Source organism: Ceratina calcarata, unplaced genomic scaffold (assembly GCF_001652005.2).
Source record: "Ceratina calcarata isolate Rehan_Ccalc_2016 unplaced genomic scaffold, ASM165200v1 scaffold60, whole genome shotgun sequence".
NCBI classification, from domain to species: Eukaryota; Metazoa; Arthropoda; class Insecta; order Hymenoptera; family Apidae; genus Ceratina; species Ceratina calcarata.
Window position 1 is genome coordinate 178,987 of NW_017177240.1, and position 23,671 is coordinate 202,657.

Sequence of the window (23,671 nt, forward strand, 5' to 3'; positions counted from 1 at the left end):
AAATGTCCCTTTCACAATGTTCTAATTTTTTATTATGACGTGTCTCGTCAGCGTGCATTAGGCGCATGCGCAATGCCACCTTACGTGGCATCGGCAGCAGTCACTATTGCAGCGAACGTTTTCTTCATTTAGTGTAAACATTTGTGGAAATATTAACTTTTGTTATGGTTCAAATACGTTTAATGACACAACGTAAGTAGTTTGAATTTCATAGTGATTTCGATTATTTCCCTTCCTGATGTTTCCCGTCCAAGCATTATTATGTACAAAATGGCATGTGCAGTTTTACCATTCTAAAGCAATATTTGATGGTAATTTACTATACAGAGCAAAGGTTCTTAAATGATTAATGCAGACATTTCACGTAGGCAGCCAGTATAATGCACAGTAATTGTATATTTAATTTTGTATAGGTTATCTTCTGTCTGTCAATATGTTACATATTTTGGAAATTACTCATTTATAATAGTCTAATAACCACGTTAGTTAGGAGTTTATATAAGTGTGTTGTAACAGAAGAATGTGTGAAACATTAAGCATGAGATTACAAATAAAAAAATACCCTGAATACATATTTTTATAAATATGAATACTATTAGAAGAATTTAATAGATTTTTCTATAATCTTAGCTTTAAGAAACAATGTAATTATTTCAAAGAAATAGAAGGTATAGAAGAAAACCTATCCTATAAAATGAATTCTTCTTTTTAATTAGGATAAAAAATGAATCCACAATATATACAGCAACAACAGCAGCAGCATAGTTATTTCCCTGGACCTCCAAGTTCAAGTCAATATGGGGAAGTAAATTCTAACGTTCCACCGAATATGTTGAAAGGACCTCCAATGAATTCACAAACTCATGCTTCTCAGAAGCCTGTACCAGGACCTCCCCTTCCTAATTTACATCAGCCTCAAGCACCTTACTATGTAAATAATATACAAACTCAAGGTAATATATAAATTACTTGGATTCTTTTTCTCAAAGTGCTTACTTAAAATTCTCTTGTAATAATATGATTTTACAGGAAATACTCAATATGAATCAACAAATAATCCACATATGCCGCCACCTCCAACAAGTCAAAATAATTTAGTTAATCAAATGACAAGTATGTCTTTGGCTGAAAGACCACCGTCTACGGTAATTATATAAAATATTGTCGCCTATGTTTACAGAGTATTGAATGTATTGCTCTTTAATTTTCATTTTGTGATATAGCAAAACTTTCCTCCGCCACCCTTACCGGGAAAGAGTAGTCCGACGGTATCTGCTTCTTCAAATGTAAATGATTTTAACAATTTGTCAGAAATACCTGCAGTAGGGACTGGTAAGCGTGAAAGTTTAAATAAGGATTACTGTAACCAATGTAATTAAAAACGAGCTAAACTGATGTTATTATGATAGGTTCTACTGGGCAAACTGATCCTGGTGGGAAATCTGGACCGCCTATTCTTGGACCAAATGTGCAAGAGCAAAAGTTAGCACCGAAGCCGACTATATCACAGGCTGCTGGTCTTCCATTCTCAGGGCATTCTACAGGAACTACTTCTAACCAATATTATCCTGGCCAAAATTTACCATCAGAACAAATGTTCAACGCAGGGATGTCTTTCCCGAGTCAACCTGAAGTTGGCCAAGCGAATGCTGCTGACTCATCTGCTCAGTCTAACTTTCCCAGACCACCGACAGAACAGAGATCCATAGCTGCACCGTTACCTGGTTCACGGAATGTTCTTGATCCCAGAATGACACCAGGTCAACAAAATTTACCTGAATCTTCATTGCCAAACCAACAGACTCATAATAATACGCTTATGCAAGGAGTACATGGGCAACCGAACTTCACTGGACCACCGCTTCAAACATCAAAACAGAATTGGTCTGGACCACCATTGCCGACTCAACAAAATTTGTCTGGTCCACCCCTGCCTGGACCACCTTTATCAGGACAATATTATCCCACATCGCAAGGACAACAAAAACTCAGCCATTCTTATCCAGAACCACCGAATGTGACTAATTTGTCTGGTCCTCCAGTAATGAATCAACAAAGCATACATCCACCGATGCCAGGTCAACAAGGAGCTCCTCCGCCTCTGTTAACGAATCAGCAGGGTTTTAACAGGCCACCTTTATTAGGACAACAAAACATGCCTGGTTCACAAATGCCTCCCCTGCCTAGTCAGACGGTAGGACAGATGAACTCTGGTACAAATTTACCACCATCTGGTCAAAGACCATATGCATCTGGACCACCCATGCAAGGGCAGAACATGCGTAGTCCTTTAGGAGTGAGTCGAAATCCAGCTGGTACAATGCCGAGCTATCAGCATGCAGGATATCAAGGCTACAACAACGTAAGCTTGTTTTCAGAACGTAGACATACCAAATGTGCTGCCCGATTACAAGTATCTTCTTATTTTAGGATATGTATAATGCTCAGAGAGGTTCATATCCGGCGCCAGGCGTAACAGGTGGACACCAGCCGGATATGCAATCCCAGCAAGCTAGACGCTTGGATCCTGAACAAATGCCGAGTCCAGTAAGAAATTTTACCAAAGAATTCCGTATATTATTTAAGTTTCTTAACTAATTCCTTTCTATGATTGTCCCTAAAGATTCAAGTGATGCAGGATGATCAACGCGTCAGAAGTGGTGTATTCATAACAAATCAAAAGGGATTGGTTCCACCGTTAGTCACAACTAAATTTGTAACACAAGATCAAGGAAATGCATCTCCTAGATATATCAGATCTACTATGTACACTGTTCCTACCACAGCAGATATTATAAAACAAGTATGTTGACTGTTTTGTAAATGAATCTGTTACTTTAATACTGTACTTATAATAATTTCTGCTTTTAGACGAATGTTCCATTTGGTCTAATATTAAGTCCAATGGCTCGTATGGCAGAAGGAGAATACGAACCACCTATTGTAGATATGGGTGAAATCGGTCCCGTTCGCTGCGTGCGATGCAAAGCGTACATGAGTCCATTTATGCAATTTATCGATGCAGGCAGAAGATTCCAGTGCATGTTTTGTAAAGCGACCACGGAAGGTAAGTGTATATATTTTTATAGTATTTATTTCTTTATTACTGTTAATTCTTTATGGAATTTTAATTTAGTTCCAGCCGAATATTTTCAACATTTGGATCATACTGGCCAGCGCATGGATCGCTATGAGAGACCGGAATTAATGTTGGGAACTTACGAATATGTTGCTACTAAAGATTATTGCAGAGTATGACATGCATTGAAAATGTTATGATTTATATCTTGCAATCGTTTCATTTTGGAATGTTTCTTTCAGAACAATACTTTTCCAAAACCACCAGCTATTGTGTTCGTGATCGACGTATCATACAACACAGTCAAGTCTGGTTTAGTTAATCTACTGTGTACGCAAATGAAGTCAATCTTGCGGCATTTACCTGTTGACTCCGGTCAATCGAAATCAAACATGAAAGTAGGATTTATAACGTACAATAATACGGTGCACTTTTACAACATCAATTCTTGCCTTGCTCAACCACAAATGATGGTTGTCGGAGATATACAAGATGTTTTTATGCCACTTCTCGATGGATTTTTGTGTGACGTTGAAGAGAGCGAGTCTGTTATCGATGGTTTGATGACACAGATACCGGCAATGTTTGCAGAGACTTGCGAAACAGAAACGATTCTTGCACCGGCCATACAAGCTGGATTAGAAGCATTGAAGGTATTTACAATGTAATATAAAATAACAAAATTATCATTACATTCGATTGTTAACGTGCTGAACGACATTTAAGGCGTCGGATTGCGCTGGGAAATTAATGGTTTTCCATTCATCTCTGCCCATTGCCGATGCCCCGGGGAAATTGAAAAATCGTGACGATCGAAAAGTTCTCGGGACAGAAAAAGAGAAAACTGTATTAGGTATTTATTTCGATATTATTCATAAATAACTGCTTTTTAATCATTTGTAATACGAAATGAATTTTCGCTTTCAGCTCCACAAAATAACGTTTACAATAATTTGGGTCAGGAATGTGTAGGCGCAGGATGCTCCGTTGATTTATTTGTTTTCAATAATTCGTACGTGGACATAGCGACGATAGGACAAGTTGCTAGATTGACCGGAGGAGAAGTTTACAAGTACACTTATTTCCAGGTAATGGTCGTAATAATAGCTGAATAGGAAGAATAAAAGATGCTACTAGTGATTTATTCTTTCAGGCTGACATTGATGGTGATCGTTTAATTGCGGATGTAATTAATAATATTAGTAGACCAATTGCCTTTGACGCAATAATGCGTGTGCGTACGTCTACTGGTGTTCGGGCAACTGATTTCTTTGGACACTTCTTTATGTCAAATACAACAGATATGGAATTAGCTAGTATAGATTGTAATAAGGTAAAGTTTTATCATGTATTTAAGTTACTATTTATATGCATTTAAATATGACAATTGATTTGTGCGTTTGGCATTTTAGGCCGTTGCCGTGGAAGTCAAACACGATGATAAATTGACGGAAGATGAAGGTGTATATATTCAAGCAGCATTATTGTACACTTCTTGCAGTGGAATCAGGAGATTGCGTATTATTAATCTTAGTTTAAAAACTTCATCTCAAATGGCTGAGTTATACCGGGCATGTGATTTAGACGCGATCATAAATTACTTCTCTAAACTAGGTAAGCTGAAGCAATATTATACCATTAAGAATTTTTATATCAATTAACTAATATTGATTTTCCTCTCAGGTGTCTTCAAACTAATTGAATCAACTCCAAAAACTGTAAAGGAGAGTTTAATCTCGAGATGTGCGAACATGCTGGCTGCATATCGAAAACACTGTGCTTCTCCCTCTAATGCTGGTCAATTAATATTACCAGAATGTATGAAATTGCTCCCACTTTACATTAACTCGTTACTGAAAAGTGACGCATTATGTGGAGGTACAGTAATGTTTTTTCCGTGTTTACTACGAACATTAAGATAAAAAGTACCATCGCAAGTTTTTGTTTGCAGGTGCTGATATGACTATTGATGATAGGTCTTTCGTTATGCAAGCAGTTGCGACTATGCCAATTTCAATATCAGTTGTATATGTCTATCCAAGATTACTCCCTTTGCATGACGTTGACCCGCAAGATACAGAGGTACCACAAATGTTGCGTTGTTCTATTGATAAATTCACGGATGACGGCGCGTACTTACTCGGTACGAAATACTATTTTATTGTAAACTATGTAATTCTCTAAATTATATTGACAATTAATTTCGTTCCTCAGAAAACAGTATCCACATGTTCCTGTGGCTAGGCCTGGCACTTTCTCCACAATGGGTACAGGCAGTGTTCGGAGTCCCATCAGTAGTTCAAGTTAACACAGATAACACCGCACTGCCAGTATTAGATACTCCACTAAATAAACGAATTAACGATATCATTAGCCGCGTACGTATGGAAAGGCATCGTTGTATGAGGGTAAGTAAATTACAAAAGTATGAATTGCGTTAAAGATTTCCTACAGAACTGACGATCTATTAAAACCTTCCAGTTAACTGTAGTGAGGCAACGCGAAAAACTTGAAGTGGTCTTACGTCATTTCTTAATTGAGGATAGAGGAAACGACGGGGGTCCGAGTTACGTTGATTTCCTTTGCCATATGCACAAAGAAATAAGGACACTCCTTAGCCAATAAAATGAATCTTAAAGCAATCAGTTACCTTATGTTGAAATCCTAGCTTGCTACGTGTTTGTAGCTGTCGTCACGTTATGTTTGAGGATCAATTAGATTACTTAAATCAAGATTCGGAGCTCAAAGGAAATGGAACTAACATACCTACATTTATAACACAAAACCTATCCGGAGGGCAATGAACTCTATGAAGTAAACTAAACGAACTAATCATTCCGTGGGAAGGAACGCATGTAACAAGAATCATCTGGATACACTCGTGCAGTGATTTATACACAACTTGCGAACGTAAAGTTGTATTATTATATTTTATTTTAACTAGCTCATTAATGTTATTATGCTAAATTAAATAATAAAATGTATTAAATCATTATAAATTTATATATTAAAAATGATATCTTGCGTTAATTGAATAATACTTCCGCAATGAAAAACTATGTATATGTCAATGTTATTTTAGAACATTATATTTTATAAACTCAAATCTGTTTTATATTGAATGCACACTAAATATAGCACGCTTAACATCGATTTTAATATATTTTAATTTCTGCTTTTAAATATATCTGTGATTCTTGAGGAATAAATGACTTATCAATGGAAGGTGTAATACAAATATTGTTAGTCGATAAACTGATATTCAAATTTTTGCGCGTGACAAGTGAAATGTATAATTTGAAATAAAATATCTATTTTACCCGCCCCGTATGCATTCTTCACGCAAGATGCCACTACGTGGCGCATTAGTAGCTCGCGACACGTGGTGACTGTTTACGAAGACAAGTCCTCGGAATTTTGAATATACTGCTGGTAAGAGTTAATCAACCCTTCGCGGAGATAATTACTTTAAAATTTCATGGCAAGCATTCCTTATCTTGTTTGTTAGAAAACAATGTTACGTCGGCTGTGCTCGATGTACGAATTACGTGAGAATAATATTCCATCGATCTGTATTCAACATATGAATGAAAGAGATAACTTCTATCGTCAATAAACAAGCAATATACTTATCAAATCAATTTAGAATCAATGTTTCTTGCATTATTACGACGAAGCCATCTCTTTCAATAATTTTATGCAGTTCTTTTATTCAGTTTTGAACGCACGTTTGTCTGTTTCGAAGGGGGTTGTTTTCACTGGCAAGTGTGTGACAACGTGACGTCATGCATGGTGCGATCGACCAATCGGAGGTGGCGTTCTCTCGATTACATAGTCAGTCAGTCCTCCGGCTGCTAGGCTCAGCGCGACGCCATATTGCCTGTGGCCGAGTGGTGGCGGTCTGTGTTTATATTCGTTTCGTTTTACCACGTTTCGACAGGCCACCGGGAGGTCTCGCGAGTGACGTGCCGAACCGTGTACATGCCTGTCTGCGCCGCCCGTGAAACAGGTCGTCGTCAATTCGCGTGACAATAGTGAGCCGTGCGCGATCGTGGAGTACCTAAGTGACACGCCGTGCTTGTGCTACACGACTCACTTGTTCCCGTTTCTTCACCCCTCCGCGAATCGGTGCCGTTTACGCGTTTCTTCGTCGCCGTCGTCGTCGTGGTCGCCACCCCTCCTCGTTTGCGGTGTTTCGCTCCGACAGTGCGCCAGGATTTACTCGTCGACAGAATCAAGATGCCAGTCCGTAAGCAAGGTGGTAAGCTCTCCTATTATATTGAAACAAAAGACACCCCTGTCGATCCGTCGATTCAGGGTGAAATCCAAAATCGTCCAGTGGGAGGGGCGAATACGTACTCGGGTTATTCGGTCAGCTGTCATCTGGCTGTCAGTTGCATGCCTCTTTAATCACTATGTTCTCTATCTCTTTCTCTACTTTACCCCTTTTATCAAACCTATTGAGTTTCGCTCGCGATGATTTTAACGAGACGAGATAAAATGCGGCATAAATTACGATGGGAACGTTTTAAGGACGCAGTTGCTGCTACGCTGCCTCCGTTGTTATTGTTAGTTTTTCTAGCCCGACTGTGTGCGAGTTGCGCACAACGCTCGACCTTGAATTGCATACATGATCGAGAGAGGTCGCGTGTTTGAGGAAAACGTGATATTACTTTTCGCATAATCGCGTATAATTATCAAAGGGATGGAAATGATTGCGAATACTTGTTGGAGTTTAGACCACGTGCAATGCTGCCTGGGTCCGTGGTACTCTTTCCGTATTTGTTTTACAAACGACGCCACGTATAGGCGGACTAGGTCATTATTAAAGTCGATCAACCTCGTGGTTCACTTAATTTTATCTCGTCGTTCGCTGTTTCGCACAACTACCCTGATTGTTGTACTCTAATTTCTACACTCGTCATGCGATCGTATTATGAGTTTTACCGCGATTGCAAAATGGGGGAATTATTAAAAGTATTAGAAGGATCGATGGCCCAGGCGCGTGATTTTCGTCGAATCGATGTAGGCCACTATAGAATGTGTTGCAATAATCACACGGCTGTTAGTTGTCGGTGTTTGGATTTGGTCCAAGAAAACGCAATAATTTCAGCTCTGCCGGGGTACTTTTGCCGCGGTTATGCGACGCGGCAGGTATTCACGGCCATGGGACATTTCTTCTGATTCCTCCTTTTTAATCTGTACTTTCTTTACGATTATCCGATTTGTTTTCACTTCATTAAAGCTGCTTTTGCTTTTATGAACTATTCATGATAACAGGCTCGAGTCTCTTGCTTGTATGCTTTAACCACGTATAATGACCTGTACTAACTCAAAGCATTCTTCTTCTTGGTATTTATGTGGCATGTAAAATATTCAATAGAGAAGCAAACACGCAACGTAGTGAACGTTTTCATGGAATGAAGCAATGAACATGTTTTCGTGTTAACAAACGCAGAGCAAATTTCATGGTTGGAAGAATTCTTATCGCAATTCTGAATGCTCGTTCTTTTGTTGAAATGCGATGAAAATGAGGAATATACTCTCCTGCAGTATGTGTCACACACACGGCACCTCTCTGTTCTATGCATCGATCGATAGAAAGAATTTCAGAAACACGTCCTATCTATGAAACGAATTTGTCTTATCGATGGAAACATTTACAGATCGCATCGTTCTCATAGTTTTCCATACACTTTTTGAATTGAAATAGCGCAGTTGTTTGCCTTTCGAGTAAACAAATAATTGTTGCTTTTACTTAAAAACACGTAACATGAAAATTCGAAGTTCGGTTCTATAACCAAGAGAATAATAGCTAGAAAATCGATGACTGGAGAGTATCTATACGTTCCGGTATCACCCGAATTTAAGTATTCAAAAGGCGTTCACGTCGTCGACCTTTCGAATGCTCAGGTCTTTCGCACGTTTCAGCATCTCGTACCTACATTTCATCCGAATGGCCCAATAGTCGAGCGTTCTCACAATGCGCCTTTGAAATTAGTATCATTATCATTTTTATCCATCACGGTGTAATCGCGTACAACGGGCCATGGAATTTTCATAATCCCGTGTATCCGATACATGTATCCGCGACCCGGTTTGCTACTCGCGAAGTAAATGTCTTGCACAAACGTCTTAATTACATGGGGACCACGTTATAAAAAACATTCCGGGCGGCACGGTCCGTTCAATGGCTGCAATTAAATTCGTCCCTAATTATCTCCCTTTTGACGTTACTTAAAAATCGTCGCGACGATTTCTTTCGCATTCGGCGTGATTTCTCGTTTGACCGACTTTGCGGGCCGTGGAAAAAGAATTTTCGTGTCTCCTCTCAGTCCGGTTGCGCAAGACGATACCAGCGTGCCGAGTGCCAGCCAACGAAGCCGATAGTTTTCAATTTCTGCGGTGCAGGCGCTTCGTAGGCAAAGTCGAGAAGGAGAGAGTCAAGGATGGTTTATGGGTCGGTGATTCGCTTACCCCGGCAGGCCGCGAAGCTTTTATGCATGCCAATGTATGTACATTTTATATTCCTCCGGCCACAGTTTTCTATCCGCGATGCCACGCTTTCAACGCCGCGGCGCGACTCTTTGTTGGTGAACGTGCTCGAAACCCGGGAAAAGGGTCAAAGGGACGCCGATTAGGACTCCGGATTCATTCTTAATTATCATTGCCAAAAAATATCGTAATTTGAAGAATTGTTAATTGCATTGAACAGGGAATTAGTTATGAATCATCTCACGTATCTAGAATAATGATTTTATTCGCATTTCCCTATAGCACGTATGTCAATGATCTTTGAAAATATTTTAAGTGTCCACTCCTTGCATAAAATTCAAATGAACGGGGAAAGGGTTCGCTTCAGCACTGGAAATACATTCTACGACGCGTTTCAATATATATTATGCTCGCTCTGTATCTCATGCAATCGCATAATGCGAAACCAAATACATATGAATGTGCACGTTCACGTTTCAAAGAAAATATTTTATTCAGTGTTTCCCCTATTGTTTGATGCAAATGCTTATTTATATTCCGTATAATTCGCTGTCAATTAGTTTATCATCTTCGCGGCTGTAATCCTTTGATAGGATATCGTTGTAATATGTGTAATGCATATTACGGATCGAACGGGAGCAACTTTAAAAATAACGATACACTCCTACGCGAGATAAAACCGTCCATGCGTTAATACACGATCCCGAGGTTCCATTTTTTAACGTTTCCACGTTTACCGGCGCCGCGTGCATATTTTTAATTTATTTCCTCGTAGCTTTTCGCGAGCGGCCGCCGCCCGCCCGCCCGAACACGTGGCTCATTTATGGGTGCCGCTTTGCCGCAATTTTTACTCTGTAAATTCGTACGAAGCTACACGGTGTGCAAGTACATGTACGCCGTGATATATGCGGAACGTAGACGATATAGGACGAAAGGGGAGAGCAGAGCGTGACTGATAATGAGAGCAATGAATAGGAAGTGGGCCGTGGGCTTATGTACATACTTAGTTACTCTTCCCGCAGGGTTGCGCTATCTCTCTTTACCATGTGAGACCATTTACCTGTGCACTTCAGTTCACTCGAATGACATTTCAAATGGCATATTGCATTTTGTTGAAATTTACTTCCTTAACTGATTCTAATTAAAAAATTTTCATAAACAGAGAGCGAGAACGAATTGTGGGAAGTTTATTCGGTTGAGATTAAAAATTCAGTTTGCTGACTGGAAATTGGAGTCTTACTCCGTGCGCTTGATTATTATTTAATGATAGTTTTACTCCCGTGGCTCACCGGTAGCCGGCGTCCAACGTGTTAAGCGTCTTCAATTATTTAAATGTTTTCCAGAAAGTTGCTCGGTTTCTTTTTACTCCAATTTGTTTGGTCGATTCTCCGAGCCAGACTCGGTGAACTTCGAATCGATAGACCAGAGATACGATCTTGTACGGCAGAAAAGATAACAGGGGCGCGTTGCAATCGATGAGAGTAGAAGAGGTCGGACAATCGCGTTAGGGCCGTTGGATCGTCGATAATGAATCGAGTCAGTGCAGACAGTGCTCAGGATTAAAATATGCCGGAAGGTGAGGGCACAGTGTAGAATGTTAAATTGGATCCTGGCAGGTTTTGGGACAGAGCCCGCCCTCCCCTTTCGCAGCTGTGCCTGCACATTGTCTGGGGAAGTTCCGGTGAAACAATTCGTGGTGGTTTCCGGTTGATGTAGAGTTCACAGATATTTCACAGTATTGGTTTCTGCCGCTGGCCCAGGGTTAACCGAGATCGTTAATGTTAGTTCGAACGGAGCCATGCGTATCTCTCACAATTTTATGAATCGCCGCCTGTTCTATTCTATCCTTCGTCCTTTAGAATTCTGTTTTTGTCTGTAGTTCCGACTGTTTTTCTATATGAAGAATAAATTCTGCACATACGGTGCAGCTGTATTTTACATGGTAGAATTTATTTATAGCGCCGATCGACCGGATTACAGTATTAAAGGGGAACTTAGCAGTGTCATGAATTAAATTCGAACTTAATCTGCTTCCGTACTTCTATATTGGAATCGATTCAGTGAGCTAGTTAAATTATTCAATACCTGAACACCAATGTCGATTCCCGCGATTCGTTTCTTAAGAAGTTCCCAGGCGTAAACTTGTAATGATGTAAACGACTTCCCCGATAAGTATCCGCCAAGATACAAGGGAGTTACACGTGAAATCACGACCAAGTTTTGTAATTTAATTGCATGCCGATTTGCACAGCTCTTTCTGCTTTGGCTACTCGGATTTCGTTTTATTATCGTACATCACGAACGAACCGAATATGTAGGTACATGCACACATGCTCGGTTTCATCGTATTGCGGTAACACATCATTTATACCATTTCTGTCTTCGAACGTATCTTATTAATTAACATAAAACCGGACACAAGTCAGCACTTGCTATGTTAGCATCATCCGGCTACACACTGACGCGCGCTTATATCGTTTTCGGGTCAAATGTGTTCTGTTGAAGCTGTACGCTTCTCGACGACCCGGTAAGAACGTCTCTTTATACAATAGAGGCGAGGAATTCGGTGATGCTCCTTTACGCGGGTGATAAATGGCCGAAAATTTGTAGGACGGGACTATATCGTATATTCATGAATATAAAGCACAGTGATAAAGCAGGCCAAGTACTGTAATTTATGGGTTTATAAGTACTCGCGCTTGTTGCCGTTCTGAAGGTAATTAGTGAACTGCAGATTTTTATGTAAAATAAAACGTTCTTAATTGAATTCAATTTGTTTTACCTTCTAAAGATATTAATATGAATTTCACTGTTACATATGATTTTCTATAAATGTATAAAATTCGTATACATATAGCAAAGTCAGATTTGAAATTAAATTAAGATAAAATTCATTATTCGCTGGTGAATTTTGATGAGTCTTCTTTAGACATAATACGATACTATACAATATATGGATGAATGAAACAATTATATTGTGCCTGTGAATTTTGATGAGTCTTCTTTAGACATAATACGATACTATACAATATATGGGTGAATGAAACAATTATATTGTGCCTGTGACAATATCATTTTTGTGAATACTAATGGTTAACGCATTTCTGGGTGAAAAGGGGCCTTCACGGTGATTATTCTCAATTAATATCAAGGTAGAACCTCGGGAAGTTGATAGAATTATTCATGTTGTAGATATTACACGTGCCATGGTTTGGACATAAATCTAATTGTGTTCTGGAGAATGTGTATGCAAATCTGGCTACGCTCACAACACCGGGTTTCAATAATTAACGAGATGCCTTAGCGCAGTCTGTTGCATTCATGTATTCAAATTATTATGTATCGTCAGTTTTGTTTCTCGTATTGACGAAACATTGCAATTTATACCATTTTATGATACGGCGTTAAAGCGACGCCGTAAATACCAGAAGTGTTATTAGCTTCTCGCGTTATAATTATTAATTTACGTTGTCAGGTGATATTCTTGGCATTAATGAACGGTGGTCGTTGCCAATTAGTATCGGTAGATCAAGTCTGGCTCGCACGGTGTTATGTGTTCATCTTGGACTTTGTACTACCTTTGAATACGAAGGTAGGAAGTAAATATAAAATATAGGTGCTATCGAAATGTTCTTTTACAAGAATGTAATTAGAAAAAGTTTTATAAGTATGCTAATAATAATATCGTGTTTAATTGCGAACGTTTAATATTTTGCCACAGTCCGGTTGTGAAAACCAGCGAATATGTGTATAATACGGAAAGATGGATACGCGTATGCAATTACGCAACTGCAAATATTAATTCTCATATCCATATTTATACATATATTTGAATCGACTCAAAAATTCCATGAAACCTCCTCTGGTTTTCGTCCTTCTAACATAATTTCTCATCCTTCGTTTTTCAGTGGCTTCTCAGTAATAAGAAATTGTTAGCTTTTATTAGCAGGTGTTTAGATGATCGAAGAAGATGTACATAGAATACTAAAACAGGCATACGCGTCTATAAATGTCTACATGTGGGACAGACGACGGGGGTCGTTCACACACAGTAGATATATGCTACGCACAGTGTAACAAATTTCACACACGGCTATCGTGAACATTTACGCCTACACAGTCGAAGACGCGTATAGATACGATTCTTCTAATGTGGGGCGACGGCAAGAATGCTAAATTTAGGGTAGGTTCGAGCAGTCGATTCTCGAATCGTGCCCACGCACGTCGCAGGTGCGGCTGTCGAACGTTTCATCCGGTACTCATTTTTTTTCGCGAAAGTATTGAGTTCATGACTCGGTGGTTGCGAATTTCTCGTGTTCCTTCGACGGAAGGTAAACCGTCTCTCGGCCGAATTACCGTATCGACGTGTTCGACGATATAATCGACGCAGTCCCGAAAATCGCGGTCCGTTCGCGAACAATTTCGCGTGTCACGTGTCATCGAACCTGACCACGTGTAGAGGCGTGACAATACAAATAAATAGGAAGCGTGTTGGCGTTCCGCCAATGCGCGCCATTGTAGACTCTGAAATTGGAAATATATATCCCAGTCGGGGCGGTTAATCGCGGGAATTACCGAATGATCTTTTGCAAGCGACATTGCAGGATTTGTGTTCGAACCATCGATTGTAATCGCGCGGGGTACAAAGTAATTCGAGCCGGTCGTTCATGAGAAAAACATACTTTTCCACAAAAGCTTAGATCCTGTTATTGATCGTTTAAATAAATGAAGTAGAATGGAATGGGGTAAAAAATATTAAGGGGCTGCGTAAAAGCATTTGATGAATGTAGCAAACGTTTCGAGTTATGTATGACATCATTGCATTAGTACGTCGATAAGATTACTCTTCGTATGACGACACGTGAGATGTTTCTCGTCGAGATTTTTTTCAGACATGTCTCGTTGACTCCACTTTTACTGTCTACTACGGTCGATAATCTCTTGACTTCTTTTCTACTGCACACTCCTTTTTCAACTTTTTAACGAGCTCATTCGAGATCCGAGCACGTCTGACGTTTCGAACAAGAATTAATAGTTGACAGTGACTTTATAATTCAATATGTGGGTGCCAATCATTTCTATTCTGTGGACCATTATGAATTTGATGCAACGTAGACTCGTGTCGAAAAGCGTGACGTGTCCCACGTTAAACGAGTCCGCAGGTAACGCAGCTTCATTGTTTCTCTACGATTTTTTTATTCCATAACACCGTTTATAACAATTTCGTTGCAAATATTTGTTAGCGTGTACGCGCAATAATATTCTGCAGCGGGAAAGTAGATATTGATTATTTCTGTTGGAAGGTTTTACGGGCATTTCAGTTATGCGCAATTGCGTTTCTCGGGGTTAAGCAGTAATGCAAGTTATGCGATTTCTATCGTCGTTTCTGTGCTCAACCGTGATTTATACGATTTAGAGTAACGGCGTGTCAGAAGCTCTGGAATTTGTTACAGATTCGAGGTGTAGCCCCGAGCACCGAATCAGCTAATTAATTAGCACATAACCGAATCGGTGGAATGCGTATTGCGGATCTAGCTTCTTGCTTTAGTGATTCTTTCATAGTGAATACTTTAGTATCTTAAAATATATGAATAACATTTCGTTTCGTATTAAAGTTTGAATATTTTACTAACTTTTATTGTCACTAAAAAAATACAAAATTAATAGACGTACGATAAAAATGGTCAATAACTGGAAACATGAACCAAACGAAACTACAATGTATAAAATCTAGTTATTCCAGCCGCACTGTCTTTATAGGGAAAAATGTCGTTACTGCGAGGTCGCAAACCTAGATTCGAATCACTGCGAGGTCAAAGAAATCAAACTAGACCATTCCGGGTCGAGTGATTTTTACTGAATCACCATGAGATAAAAAACTCAAATTAGATCATCTCCGCGTCGCAAAAGGTCGAATTAAATAACCCGAAATCATAATTATGGTCTTGGTGTGAGGCTATTAAAATCCTACTTGAATCACGTTCAGAGATTTGAGATTCATAATTTCCGGATTCGATTCCTAATTTCATTCCTTGTTTATATAGTCGTTAAAGTTAATTTTTTCATAATTTTATCATTTAGTGTAGTGAATGTTATACGTGGTTAAGATTCCAAGCATGTGATTGGCAGAGCGTTCCAAATTTTAACTATAATTCAGTCCTCGAGTTGGCATCGAGAAAAGTCCTGGGAAAAGTTGCTCAGCGGAATCGGGAAAAATCCCAGACCGTGCGATTTAAACCGATAAAAATTGGCATGACAAACCTCTCGGGTACACCTGGCGGATTGACCATCGCGATCTCGGATTCCAGGCGGAGTTCAACGAATAAATTGGCATTGATAAAAGTTTGAGACAGGTCTAGCTCGTCCCATTAACATAACTGAAAATCCCAGACACTGTTTGACGAATAGATTGGCAATAACCGAGAGTCCGTTCTGAATTGTTCACGACTCGACTGTTCATCGCGAGTTCTCGGTGTCCCCTCACAGCTGACGCCTCGGATTCTTCTTATTCACTGCTTTCTGCCCACCTTCCCATTCTTTGTCGCGTTATTTCCACGAGGCCGTTAGAAAGTTTTCGCTTCCTCGTTCGTCAGCCTCTCTCCCGCTTCTTCTGCATGCCCGTCGCCGAAATTCGCTCGGGGTTACCCAGACGTGACGTAGATGCCCGCTATTCTGGTCAACGTGTGACGTCGTCCTCAGGGTGTTCAAAAATAAACTCGAGTGGCAAGGTGCTCCTCGTTGTGTGGCCTGTTTCTCTCGTCTACCTCTTTTAACCTCCATTCGTCACTGTCTTCCCTGTTGGCCGGCGGTGATTCGCACCCGATCCGACGATTATTGTGTCACGGACAAGCACCGAACCAGAAAATTAGTGAGACAATTCGTCTCTTGCTTTGGAGTGTCATTTCACTTTGTACAAGTGCAATCTCTCGACCTTTTAATTCTCAAGCTTTCAAGTCTTTTGTCTCGAAATTAATTTACATAAGTATATGTACGAATTCATTCAGCGTTGTAGATTGCATGATCAAAGGTTATGAGTACCGAGGTTCTTGCTCTTTAAATCACGTCTAAGAACATCGTTTGAAATGATTAACAGGCGCGTATAAAATTGGCAAACGATGATTCTTGAGTTAAATTTTTGAAAGCAATTGTTACCCTGTGGGACACCGCTTTGAACTGAAATTGTCATAATTAAAATTTGAAGAGCTTAAATAAAGCATGCAACATTATCTCTCATGACATTTCAATACAAATGTGTCTTTTGCAAACGGTTACATTCTAATCGTACGTCTAGCCGCCCGAAGTATTTTCGTTATATGCTCATTCAAGGTACAAGTGCAACAAGAATAGCTTCCACCGGGTTTACTTGGTCCAAGAGCGACGTAGTTTATTGCCCTATATTTTTGTACGATTTACGATGTTCATCGTAGGCGCGCTTAACGCGTCTCTAGCACCTCGACAATTCCAAGGTACATCGACTTTAATTTTTTCCATCTTGTACTATCGGCCAAACTGCTTCCCCAAAATGTTCCCAACAATTGTCGGTTTTTTGGGGCTTAAAATATTTCAAGAATTTGGGTTATCAAAATATTAATACTGGGAAGCTTTCAAAAACATGACAGAGACTCTTGTTTGCAGAATGATAACTGAGAGTCGCGAATTTTTAGCACGCAAGAACGACCGGCCATCATTCAATGCAGTCTTCACCTCATAATTCGTCGGAACACACATGCATAATTCCGCGTATTCCAAATCGGTTTCAGTAGTTCAAAAGTGTCTTTGTCTGTTTCACCGTCTGACGCCAAGGCAGCATAATTATCTATGAACGGGAATTTAACTATACCAAGGGAATGGTCTTGCTTGAAAATTGAATGCTCGTTCAACGTTTGATTTTTGTTTTCTATCGTTTCTCCGGGAACTAATTTTGCTCTGAGCACTGAGAGTAGGTGTTGAATAGAATGGCCATGCAGTCGGAAGTTACATCTGTTTGTTGGCAAGCCGGGCACGGTGTAAACGAGCGAGTCACGAAGCTCGTTCGCCGGCACAACAAAAATTTAATTAGAGAGATGCGATTCACTTTGCAGCCGTAGGCAGCCCCTCATTCGCCGGATAATGAAGTAATGCCGGCAGCTAGGCACTTGTGGTTACCGTCTAAGAACAGAGACGGGCGAAGGGCTAGAATGGAGGGCAAAAGGTTTCGACCGGGTGTACAGACTGACGATTCTCTATTTTTCGTTCGCTACTAACCGAGCGACGAACGCTTTTTCGCGGGCCACCGCATCGATCTGCTTCTTGTACCTCTCGTACCTTCGCTCCCTCTTCTCGTCCTTCTCCTTTGATCTCCGATGACCCAGCCACGTCTCGCTCACTTTTTTCGATTTCCTCACCTCTGGCCCCAACGTAAATACATTTCCGCGTAAAAAGCGGCACTTTTAAACTTCGCGACTCTTTCTGGATGCATTTATCTTTCATCCTCGTAAATGTGGCTGCACGCTTCGTCTCATCTCGTTGCTTCAGCAGAATAGAGATTTACCTACCATTCCCTTACTCCTAGTCAGTAGAGGTTAACGTTGCCCCGGTTAGGGTAATGGAACTATTTTCAGCAACGATGGTTCCGCTGTTATCTTGCCGCACCTTGTTCTTTGAGTTCCGTACGCGCTAAGTGATGATCTTTGCAATAATAGTAAGTAGATACAGTTTTGCATATAGAACGAACCTTCTCATTGGAACGCACTGTTTTCATTGTGCAAATTCTCGCTAGGTTTTGTACAACTCAAACTTATAAAATTAACTTTCCTAAAAATAATCTCTTACGTCCCTTAATTTTCCTCGCAACAGGCGTTCCACTTTGTGCTCGTCCCTTAGTATATTTTTCAAGCCAGGTGATCTCTTTATAATAGGCAACGTCTAATTAGGTACAACATAGCTACCGAACGATTTTCTTCTTCGCTCGGGAGCATCATTTTCGAGTTGATTTTGCCGGCGGCGAATGTTACTCGTCTTTTCTCTACCACCCACACAGCGGTGAATTTTTGTCGTCAAAGCCGGCAAAGGTTTCTCCTCCCTTGTCTCACTGAGCTATCCCTGTTTCACGTCTTCGCATCGCCGGTTTTAATACCGCCCCCGGGGTTAACGGGCTGGGTATGAAAATATTTCTTTCCAATGGCGCACGGATGCGTTCGCGGAAACGTTCTTTTTTAGGCCTCCGTTTTGTTCCGTTGCCCGTTCTCCTGGGTTCATGGATCGCAAACGTTTAATTGTTGAACTGCTCCACTTTCCTGATTATTTTATGCAAAAGGACGTACTATCTCCTACTTCTGTGATGCCACCACCCCGCGGTGTTTCACGGTTATCACTGCTTTCGCAGGTCAGTTTTAGAAAGACGAGTTAGAAGACACTCATTTGGTAGCGAACAAATTTCGAGATCTGAAGTTTCCTACCATTTTCGATGGGGCGAATTCCCTGTACGTTTTTGTACGTGATCCCTGAGCAAATGCCGGGGAATAGCGAAGGTCGGAATAATTTCCGAATTCACGAGAGTAACCTCCACGGGGAAGCTTCGCCTTTAGGCGCTTTTCATTCGATATGCCACCAGTGTCTTACGTGAGCTCGCAGCGGCAAACCAATTTTTAGTAGAAGGCATTTCTGTTATTTTACGTAGACAATATTTATTTTTAGACTGCGCGTTTTATGCATTTATAGAAAATTTAGAAAATATGCAATTGGAGGCATTTCATGCGCAGAAATGAACGAGTGCTGAGGATAGAATGGTCCCGTCCACTGAGTGATGATCATCGTGAAAGAATGGATGTAATCCTCTTTACAACCGGCAGTTCGTTGTCAATGTTCACACTTCAGTTTCATGTACCATTCGCGAGGAAATTGTAAGACCAGACCTAACTACTCTGTTCTCCGCCATCGAAGTACGTCAGAGGTGAATTTCTGGTGTATAATCCCTGAAGAAATTCGACATGGTTCAGGAATATAGATTCTACTCCACGTGATTAATTTTCTTGTCCATTATAAAATTGCAAAACGTAACGCGTTCTTTTTAAAAACTTCGACTCGTTAGATGGGGTCGAAAATTGATTTCAATTTTGAGTTTACATAAGTCGGAAAGAAAAACGAGAACGAACGCAATCAAAGATAAAACGTGAAAGGTTTCTTGGTGATATCTCTCCCGGCTTCCTCAGTCGTCCTGGACCAATCGGTGAAGGCAGTAGAGATCTCATTACCTCTCGCCCGGATATAACGTAGTTCCCCTTTGACGCCAGCGTTCGATGGGTTCACTTCGTACAGCCTCATAAACGATGAAAATAGGTCACGGATAAAGTTATACCGTCGCATTAAGAGGATCACCGGTTCCTTTGTATCGTCGATATTGCATTCCTAATAACCTTTGTCGCGAAATTTCATCTTAATTATTCTTTCCAATCTCCTGTAGACATCTTTTAACTCTGATCTAATCCACATTTCCTTATCATAATTCTAAAACCCGCGAATTTCGCTTGACCTTTGGTCTGATGGATTCGTGCTAGTTTCCTAATCTAAATCAGAATACAGAAAGTTAGGTAGTAGCAGGCGTGCGTTATACCGCTGCACGGTGTGGTGATAAAACCGCTAATTGTTCGGAGAGAAATTTCGCGCCGCGCCATATCCGGACTCGTACTACTGGGACAGTTACGTCAGCGCATCTAATCCACCGTGCGAAATGTTGTAGCAGATTCTATGAAATTACCTGTAGAGAAAACTCCTTAAAAACTTCTTTCTTGTTGTTTGCATTAAACAGCAAAATAAAAAATTTATGGTATCAAATTGAAAAATAGAGAGAATTCTCTTTTCTCATTTAGTTATTGCAATATGCATTCAGTTTCTGACTGTATGTTTATACATCATAATTTTCTTAGAAATACATGTATAAATCTATAGTTTATTTATAATTGCTATTATGAAATACGAGAAATTTGAAAATAATGATTTTTTTATGTTTTGCATTGCAGGTGAGTGTGACCAATTTGTGGAGTGCAACAACGTCCAAAACATCACAGATTTTGCGCCACGTCCTGCACGAAAACATGCAGGTAGGAAAGTCATCAAATCATTAATCATATATCGCGTATTCGAAAATAAGCTTCACGATATTAACGATTATATAGAACTACAATTAGCCATTACGAGTCTATAAATAGTATTTGTTACTTTATACACGAACGCATTTCTCTGTTAAAAAATCTGAAGTAAATTCTTGTCGAAGAATAATAGAATATTAATTCATATTATATTTCACTTTAATTATTCATCATAATCAAACGTTTTATCAGATTTTACAATGCGTACTAAGACTCGTGAACGGGGGTGTAGTTATGCTTGAAATGTCGAGTCTGGAGGTAGCAAAATTCGCGCAGAGTAATTCTTGGAAGCGATCGCGATCCTTGCCCGTTGGCTGAGCTTTACGAGGGAGCCCAAGAAAAGCTTGTTGGTAATGTTGGTAACCGGTCAAGCCGCATTGTGCTCCCCCCATTGCAGTAGGTGCACACATGTGCAGATTCCTTCGTACACGAGCGATGCACGTCCGCGTTTCTGTTCGTCTGTACATACATATGTGCTTACGCTGGTGGTACACGATTGGAACGATAGCATCGTATGAGAAATGCTCGCTATTAAATTTGACTGCAGTCCTGTTGTGCAGTTCTCGAACTTCCTCCGTAACGAATTAGGAACGCGTTCGCGATTTACGTCATGTTTTTTAATACGTATACTCTTGATTTTATTAAAAATCTTTATAATCGCCAAAATACTATGTACAATAATTATTATTGTTAATTTCATGATATAAGCAGTGTACATATTGTTCTATGGTTAACACTAGATTGCCCAAGGAAGTCATTTTGACTGCTTTTGGGCAAATATACAAATAATAATGCATTAATTATTTTTTTTCCCAAGTGAAGTAAATTTTTTTTATTGTTAACATTTACTAATAACTTGTTATATGACTGTAAATAATATAAAAAATATTAAAAATTAATTTTAGACAAATTTCTTTACACATTATTCTTTCACAATGCAGTCATTTTGACTGCTTTTGGGCAATATAGGTATATACTAAGTTTCAGTCTTTCTAGTGTTAAATTAACTTGTTTCTTACTACGTTTCCAAGTCAGAAAAACGAGAAAGGCAAGAATGGGAACAGTTCGTTCTTGTTGTTTCCTCGGGAATCGCGCTCGAATACAGATACGTGTTGTCCCTTAGCCACAGAAATTAAGATGCATAGCCTTGATTTCAACGTAACGGTAATGTTAGCCTCTATACGCGCGGATATAGGGCAGAATACGGTTGTAGAAAGGAAACTAGAAAATGTCACGCGAAGCGCTTCCAATTCACCTTTCCGTAATGTTTCCGCTTTCTGTAGTCGGGATAACAATCGGTGCCAAGGATCTCGTTTCGCAATCTTCGTGAAACGATATGTCATTGGATAGAACGATGATTTGCCAAGTCAGCAAAGGTCCCCGTTCAAAGAATCGAACGAATTTGGCTCGTATTTTACCACCCTTCATATTCTCGTGTCTTCGATCTGACTCTTTATCACAGGATTCATGTTTGAACAATGATTTAGGATGCTCGAGCATTTTATAATACGTTTAAAAAATATTTCATCTAGCATTCAATTAAGTCAAGGATATTCCTGATTAATGTAAATTTAAAGGGAATTTTAATTAAGGCCGAGGTTAAGATCCACAGTTTCATATTACACAGAAAGTGATCCTAATATACGGTATCGCTCTTTAGCCAGAAATTTCATTTAGTCTGCCGCTTTGTATCTTCGATTTGATGCATTTAATTTGCGGGAAATGGAGTTAGAGACATAGAAATTGCGAACTGCGCACCGGCTCGTTAAGTTAAATACACGCGTGCAGACGCGAAACGCTTGTAGTGAACTACAATTGGTGTTCCCTTGATGTACGAGTTCCGTCGCCATGAATATTCATCACCTTCTGCTCTTATAAATGTCGTAAACAAAAGTACGCTTACTTTCCCCCGGAAATTTTCGTCTTGCCATTCTCTCAGATCTTCTGATAATTAATAGTCCCCGTTGATACGATAAATTGGAGAACAAACTTTTATCGAAATATTTTTTACCGAGCAAGAGAGAGACGTACGATGCTTATATGTGTATGTATATGTATGAAAGTTTTTAATGTTACAAGTCGAGCCAACCGGCACGATGAAATAGTTAATTTGGACGAGCTCCAATAATTCTGCCGAAAATGGTACCCTTTTAACTTGGCCAATTTCCGTGCTATGGATTTAAATCGACATTTCATTAGTTTCAATATTCCGGCACTTCCTCTTAGCATTATCTGGCAGATCTTCTGTTCTGTTGAGAAAAACCATATTTATTGAACAAAACTTGTACATTTTAAATTTTTACATGTCGCATTCTAAAAATATAAAACGCGTTAGAGAAGTTTGAGTGCAGTTGTGCGAAATTCGGTATAAAGTTTCGGAGCGTCAATGATGATAAGCGTGTTTTTAAACGAGCCAAGGCAAGGGTGCGAAAGTAGCACGAGGAAGCGCGACAAAGCTATGGAAACGTAGCAGGGCGAGTCTTCCGGGTGAGGCGAATTTAAGAGCATCAACTCCCCTTACATATTCGCAGTTTCCCGTGGCTACGAAGTCGCGGAACTTGTACCACGAGTAAGTTTGCAAGTTTATTAGAATGCCGTGACTAAAGCGATGCGATTACGTTAAATAACGAGAGACCAGTCGGCTTCTCTGCTTTCTCTTATTGTTAGGCGAACACGTTGAATCCGACAATAAGAAGGAATTGTTGCTTTCTTTACGGAGGTCGATTCAATATGAACTACATTTATTAATTTGATTAAGGATGTATTGGTTATACAGTCAATCCCAAAAGTTTATGTACCTTAGAAAAACGCATTTCCTATAATTAAAAAGAAATCAGACCTCGGAAGAACAATGCTAATAATAAATAGCTACGTGCTAAAAAGTATAGAAGGAAATATCCAATTAAGTATTGACGCTGGCGGAAAGCTTTTTATACAGAAATTATAAGCCCTGACGTCCTCAACGAGAAAT

The 23,671-nt window shown here is 39.8% G+C and overlaps 2 protein-coding genes across 6 annotated transcripts in view; both read left to right on the top strand.

Moving 5' to 3' along the window:
- Positions 1-76: 76 nt before the first annotated feature.
- On the top strand, positions 77-6,072 carry Sec24CD (COPII coat complex component secretory 24CD). 2 transcript variants are annotated; one of them, XM_018033010.2, is made up of 18 exons: positions 77-192; positions 717-953; positions 1,030-1,145; positions 1,224-1,332; positions 1,410-2,362; positions 2,431-2,547; positions 2,624-2,803; positions 2,872-3,067; positions 3,137-3,252; positions 3,322-3,732; positions 3,806-3,932; positions 4,007-4,167; positions 4,233-4,412; positions 4,492-4,693; positions 4,763-4,957; positions 5,031-5,222; positions 5,294-5,487; positions 5,561-5,704. In XM_018033010.2, exons 2-18 carry the CDS (start codon positions 725-727, stop codon positions 5,702-5,704), a joined length of 3,822 nt encoding a protein of 1,273 aa, XP_017888499.1. In that variant the 5' UTR covers positions 77-192; positions 717-724. The 2 variants fall into 2 exon arrangements, with proteins under 2 accessions (XP_017888499.1, XP_017888500.1); XM_018033011.2 differs by lacking the exon at positions 77-192 and having other exon boundaries at positions 725-953; positions 5,561-6,072.
- An 868-nt stretch (positions 6,073-6,940) lies between these two features.
- dlg1 (MAGUK family member discs large 1) overlaps positions 6,941-23,671 on the top strand; it is a 421,217-nt gene continuing 404,486 nt past the window's right edge. Inside the window, exons 1-2 of one of the 4 annotated variants that reach the window (XM_018032920.2) lie at positions 6,941-7,340; positions 20,572-20,652. In XM_018032920.2, coding sequence (XP_017888409.1) covers positions 7,319-7,340; positions 20,572-20,652 — 103 coding nt within the window. In that variant the 5' untranslated portion in view covers positions 6,941-7,318. The remainder of the gene's footprint in view (positions 7,341-20,571; positions 20,653-23,671) is intronic. The other 3 variants (XM_018032921.2, XM_018032923.2, XM_018032924.2) reach the window with 3 other exon arrangements.